This window comes from Chrysochloris asiatica, unplaced genomic scaffold (assembly GCF_000296735.1).
Source record: "Chrysochloris asiatica unplaced genomic scaffold, ChrAsi1.0 scaffold00054, whole genome shotgun sequence".
Classification (NCBI taxonomy): domain Eukaryota; kingdom Metazoa; phylum Chordata; class Mammalia; order Afrosoricida; family Chrysochloridae; genus Chrysochloris; species Chrysochloris asiatica.
The window spans coordinates 1,238,658-1,245,028 of record NW_006408572.1 but is presented as its reverse complement, the minus strand read 5'-3'; the positions used below and the strand labels follow the sequence as shown (position 1 = coordinate 1,245,028).

At 45.6% G+C, this 6,371-nt stretch overlaps 2 protein-coding genes across 2 annotated transcripts in view; one reads left to right on the top strand and one right to left on the bottom strand.

The window, feature by feature from the left end:
- The window catches only part of GLOD4 (glyoxalase domain containing 4), a 26,767-nt gene extending 23,070 nt beyond the window's left edge, over positions 1–3,697 (bottom strand). The window contains exon 1 of the mRNA XM_006863215.1: positions 3,574–3,697. Coding sequence (XP_006863277.1) covers positions 3,574–3,690 — 117 coding nt within the window. The 5' untranslated portion in view covers positions 3,691–3,697. The remainder of the gene's footprint in view (positions 1–3,573) is intronic.
- A 94-nt stretch (positions 3,698–3,791) lies between these two features.
- RNMTL1 (RNA methyltransferase like 1) overlaps positions 3,792–6,371 on the top strand; it is an 11,047-nt gene continuing 8,467 nt past the window's right edge. The window contains exons 1-2 of the mRNA XM_006863214.1: positions 3,792–4,093; positions 4,477–4,721. Of these exons, the coding sequence (XP_006863276.1) occupies positions 3,792–4,093; positions 4,477–4,721 (547 nt within the window). The remainder of the gene's footprint in view (positions 4,094–4,476; positions 4,722–6,371) is intronic.

Below are 6,371 nucleotides of genomic sequence, written 5' to 3'. Positions count from 1 at the left end.
GGTCAAAACCCTAGCCAATAGGGTGAGACACAGCCTTGAGACTCGCGTCAGGGATTAAAAACCCGAGTGGACTGCCCACTCGGTGTCCTCACTGGCCTGTTTGTGTATGTATAGCTATGCGCATGCATCCTCCTACAAGAGTAAATTTTACTTTGCCAAGGTAATTTAGTCTCACCGAGTGTCTTTTTTGTGATATGGGGATTCATTTCTAACACTATGAGTCAGAACCAACTCATCGGCACTAAACAATATGGCACATAAAAAAAAAAAGTTGCCTCAAGTAAATTGTGACTAATGATGAACTCATGTGTTATGGAGTCCTGCTATGGTGCTGTAGGACAAGCATTGGACTGCTAACTGCAAAATTGGCAGTTCAAACCCACCAGCTGCTCTTTGGAAATCCTATACGGGGTGGCTACGAGTCAGAACTGATTCGATGGCACTTAACATGTGTTTCAGAGTAGAACTACACTCCATGAGGTTTTCAGTGGCTATAATCTTTGGAAAGTAGATCGCCGGGCTTTCTTTTGAGGTTCCCCAGGGTAGATTCAAACCTCCAACCTTTGGCTAGTAGCTGAGCTCTTAACTGTTTACACTATCCAGGGACTCTCATGTAACACATAATGCATTCGATACTGATTTTACAAGCATTTACACACAACTAGTTTAAGCTTCAGCCCTCCATTATTGTTGCTGTTAGGTGCTGTTGAGTTGGTTCTGACTCAAGGCAACTCTGTGTATGACAGAATGAAACACTATCCAGTCCTGTGCCATCCTTACAGCTGTTGTTACGCTTGAGCCCACTGCTGCCGCCACTGTGCCAAGCCACTTCATTAGGGGGAGAGGGGAGTGTCTTCCTAGTTTTCATTGACCCTTCACTTTACCAAGCATGATGTGCTTCTCTAGGAATTGGTCTCTCCTGATAACATGTCCAAAGTACGACAAATGAAGTCTCACCATTCTGGTTTCTAAGGACCATTCTGGTTATCCCTCTTCCAAGACAAGATGTGTTTGTTCTTCTGGCAGTCCGTGATACTTTCAATATTCTCCTCCAACACCATAACTCAAATGCATCAATTCTTCTACAGTCTTCCCTATTCACTGTCCAACTTTCACATGCACATGTTGTTGGTTAAGTGCTGACTCAGCCACCCTGTACATGGTTCCCAAGAAGCAGCTGGTGGGTTTGAACTGCTAGCCTTTCAGGTAGTTAACGGTCCAGGGCAAATGTTGTTAAGTGCCACCGAGTCGTTTCCGATTCAGAGCGAGCCTGCATAGGGTTTCTGAGGAGCGAATGATAGGTTTGAACCACTGACCTTGCGTTTCAAACTGATCTTATGGTCTAGGGTAATATCCTACAGCACCACACAGGACTCCTAGTGCAAATGAGGTACTGAAAATACCATGGCTTGGGTCAGGAGTGCCTTAGTCCTCAAACTGGTATCTTTGTTCTTGAACATTCTAAAGAGGTCTTTTGCAGATTGCCCAATGCAATCCTGACTGCTATTTCCATTAATGTTGATTGTGGATTCAAGCAAATTGAAGTTTTTGAGGACTTCAATCTTTTCTCCATTTATCATGATGTTACTTATTAGTCCAGTGGTGAGGACCAATTTTGAGGTGGTCTTTGATCTTTATAAGTATTTGAAGTCCTCCTCTTTGCTTTCAGCAAGCAAGGTTTTATCACCTGCATGTAGTAGGTTGATGAGTCTCCCTCCAATCCCGATGTCACCTTCTTCTTCATGTAATCCATGATCTCAGATTATTGCTCACTATATCCTGGTGTGGCACTGTGGGTTAATGTGCCAGACTGCAAAGCTGTTTGAACTGCAAGGTCGGCCATTCAAGCTCACCAGCTGCTCCTCGGAAACCCTATATAGGGTCACTGTGGGTCGGAACTGTTAGAAATGAATCCCGATGTCTCGTAAAAGACACTAAATTACCTTGGCAAAGTAAAATGTACTCTCGCAAGACGGTGCATGCGCATAGCCGTATCATACACAAACAGGCCAGCGAGCACACCGAGTGGGCAGTCCACTCGGGTTTTTAATCCCTGAAGTGAGTCTCAAGACTGTGTCTCACCCTATTGGCTAGGGTTTTGACCACACAATCTGTTCCCTTACCTGGTTGGCTAGTTCAAAATTTTTATGGCGCACATTCCTACTTGAGAAAAAGAAGAGAGCGATCATAAAGTCTTTGCTCCAGGAAGTAGTTTAAGGAAGAAAGTGATCATAAATTCTTTACTCCAGGAAGTAGTTTAAAGAAAAAAAGAAAGTGATCATAAAAATATTTTTTCACAGAACCGACTCGACGGCACTTAACAACAACAACATACAGATTGAACAAGCGTGGCAAATACAAACTTGGTGCACGCCTTTCCCGATTTTAAGCCATATAATAAGTGTTCATTATTGCTGTTGTTGTGAAGTGCCTTCGAGTTGGTTCCGACCCATAGCGACCCTGTATAGGGTCTCCAAGGAGCAGCTGGTGAGCTTGAACCAACCACCTTGCAGTTCAAACGATTTTGCAGTCTGGCGCATTAGCCCACACAGCGCCACCCAATTATTGTTGTTGGTGTTGGTTCCAGCTCATAGTGACCCTGCATAGGGTTTCCGAGGCTGTAAATGTTTAGGGAGCAGAAAGCCTCACCTTTCTTCCGCTGAAGGGCTGGTAATTTCGAACTGCTGACTTTGAGGTTAGAAGCCCTACTAGTAACCACTACGCTACTAGAGGAATTTGTACAAATCCAACCCCCTCCCTCATTCCACCTCAAGCCATGAATTCTAACTGAAGCTGATATCAAGGCTATTTTCACCTACTTACTTAAAAAACAAAAAAAAAGACTGATTAATGCTGATAACTCTTTTTGTACTCCACACCTTCTGCATATACCTATAAAGTAAGCCCTCCTTTACCAGCACATTCCTTATTTCCCACTAACCAGGGACTCCCCAGTAACTTTCACCTGCGTTTTCTACTCCAGAGACCTCTGCAGAGTAATTGCTTCTCAGAGCTGCAGAGAGGCCATTTAGGGAGTTGAGGAGGAGAAAGGGTTCTGGCCTCATACTCAAAGCTAGACTGTATGAAGAGAGCCTGAGCATTCATCCCAGAGAGACAAAGTCAACCAAACCAGCCCTACTTTGAATATGCGAATTTCCAAACCGGAAGAGACCGAGCTATAGTCATTGCGAAAGTATGTAGCAGGAGCTGACTGAATCATAGGGACTCTGCATAGGGTTTCTGCGGCTGTAAATCTTTGTAGGAGCAGAAAGCCTCATCTTTCTCCCGCGGGGTGGATGTGGGCTTCAGTCAATGACCTTGGGGTTCGCAGTCCAATGCTTATCTTACAGCGTTACCGTGCCCCCTTTCAAAGGTCATCTAACCAAAACTGCGATTTGCAACGCTTCCTAAGACTAAAAATCCTAGGAGGCCAGCAGGGAAATCTGTGCTTGAGTTCGGGCACCCTCCCACTGAGGTTCAAGACACACCCATTTCTCCGCTCCTTCCGATAGGTGCGGCTCAGCAGCCAGCTAAGCAACAGTGCGCTAACCCCTACGTAACCCCTTTCTGCACCTTCATCCCAAGGACATCGCGGTAGAAACGTGCTGTCTGGAAGCGGTTTCCCACTTTGAATACGAAATGCAGAGCTCGCCGAGCAGCCATGACTCCCACCGCCACGGGTTCCGTCATACGTACAGCGCCGCACCATTGGCAAAAGACGCAGTCCGGCTGGTGGGGTCACTGTGCGCCGTTGGCGCCCTCACATGACGTAGCTCACGACACTGGGGAAGATGGCGGCGCTGAAGGCTTTGGGTTGTACTCTGCGACCTTTGCTGCCAGTGGTCCAGACTTGGGATGCCGACGCTAGGCGTTGGGTTCGGGCGCTGCGGAGGAGCCCTGTGAAAGTGGTGTTTCCCTCTGGACAGGTTGTAGAACGGAAGCGCGGGCCTGCTAAGAAGCAGCCCCCGGAGGTGGTGTCTCGGGCTTGTGCCCAGACACAGCCACAGCAGCAGCCCTCAGATTCTACGCCCAGCAACTGGGAAGAGTCAGGGCTTCGCTACGACAAAGCTTTTCCCGGGGACAAGAGACTGAGGTGATGTGTACCTAAATCTTGACACGTTTTGCGGTTTTCATTCCACCTAGGGCCTGCCCTTGGGCCCTGGTGTAATGCTGTAGAATAAACACTGAACTGGTAACCGCAAGGTCGACAGTTCAAACCCAACAGCCGCTCTCGGAAACCCTTTACCGGATCTCAGTGACTCGGAAAAGACCCGACGGCTCACAACAATAACAACACGGCCTGACCTCCTTTCTTACTTGATGGAGGACTTCTGTTTCTTTTTTTCTTAACGCCCGCGTAAGGCAGATAAAATGTTCTTGGGATTCATTTGTTTTTGTTTTTGTGACTGTTAGAATTAGATGTATCTTGGTAACAAGGTTGTAAGTAATTACGCGTCTTTTTGTCTCCACCTCTAGCCGTGTCATGACAATAGTTAAGTCCAGGCCGTTTCGAGAAAAGGAAGGGAAAATCCTGCTGGAGGGTCGCAGATTGATTGCCGATGCTCTCAAGGCTGGGGCTGTGCCGAAGACTTTCTTCTTTAGCCGTCTGGAATACATAAAGGAGCTGCCCTTGGCTAAGCTGAAAGGTGTCAGCCTCATTAAGGTGAAATTTGAGGATATCAAGGACTGGTCCAACCTGGTAGCACCACAAGGAATAATGGGTCAGTGATTAAACTGGGTCACTTGGAGTTGACGTGTAGTTGCCATGGAGACTCGTGTCCACCTAATGTGTAACAGAATGAAACTCTCCCCCTCCTGAACTAGCCACACAATCTTTGGTATGTTTGAGTTCATTGTTGATGTGGAATTGCTTGTCTTAGGGCAGCAAATTTTATTTAAACCACATTCAAAATGTTACTGCCCAATCTTTTAAAACACACAGAGAAATACAGTTCCCAAACCTATCATCTTACAATATTTCTAGTGGAAACTGAAGCCAGTTTTTGCCACCTTTTGTATAATGACTCTACAGTCCTAACAATAATTACTCTTCCTGAAACTTCGTGTGGTTCTCATTGTGTCTGGTTTTAAAATATTTTGTTGTGGTTTGAGTGAAAGTTTACAAAGCAAATTGTTTCCCATTCAATAATTTACACACATTTTTTTGGATGACATTAGTGTCAATCCCTTCAATGTAACAGCTCTCTTCTATTTCCCCCCTGGGTTCCCTGGTCCCTGTTCCCACTTGCCCATCTTTCCTGCTTTCTGAACTTTTTTTTTCCAAATGTTGCCCTTTTGGCCTTGTGTGGTTGATTTTTTTGAGGCACACACTCTTGGTGAGTGTTATTATTCATTTTATAGGTCTGAAAGGTGAGCCTGGCGAACTGAAAGATTGTCTAAGGGCCATAGCCTTTGGGATTCTACCCCTCTGACATACCAGTGAGCCAGGCCTTTTTTATGATTTTGAATTTACTTCTACATTTTGTCTGTCCTGGACCTTTTATTATGGCCCCTATAAGAGCAGTTGGTAGTTGTAACCAGGCACCATCTGGTTCTTCTGGTCTCAGGCTAGTGGAGGCTCTGGTTTGTTTGGGCCTTTAGTCTTTTTTTTTTTTAAGTTTTTGTTGTGAATTATGTGATCGTTTACATGGGGGAACATTAGCTTTACAGTCATCCTTTCATATTTTGTTTCATTGCAATGATTACAATCCCCTGCATGCATCATCAACCAATCAAAGGGTATACCCCACAAGCCTGTCCCCTGGCCATCAGCACACAGATCCTCTTCCTCTCTGGGTCTAGAGTCCCCAGCCGTTCCATCTCTCCATGTCATCATCTCTGCCTCCATCTCTGGCATCACAGCTTCTCTGGCTAGGGTCCCGCACTCTGCTCTTCTCCCTTAATGGTCCCAGGGACCTCTGCTCTTGGACTGCAAAATCAACCACTCCCCTCCTGTTGTTACAGAACATCTACCTTTACATTTCTAACACTCACATTCAGTCCTGATAGCAATTATTCACTATTGAACCACAAGAATCTTATTCCTATCTCCTTTCATCAACCCTGTCCAGAGAGATTGGAAACCACTCAGTGGAGATTGTACTTTCCGCTGTACCCTCTGGAACTAGGCTCCCTCTTGAAAGCTTGTAAGCCAGTCGTTTCCTACTTTTGTAGGAACCCTCCCCCCCTCCATTTTGGGTAGCCAATGTAAATTGCCCAACCCTGTCAATCCTGTGTACCGAGGGGGTGGGAATGATTCTCACTGTAAAGATTTGTTCCCTCTTTTGAGTTACGTCTATAAGTCAAGTTCATCAAATTGTAGCAGATTACTCTTTTTTTCCTCTTCTTTCTTCTTCTAGTTGAGTTCTGAT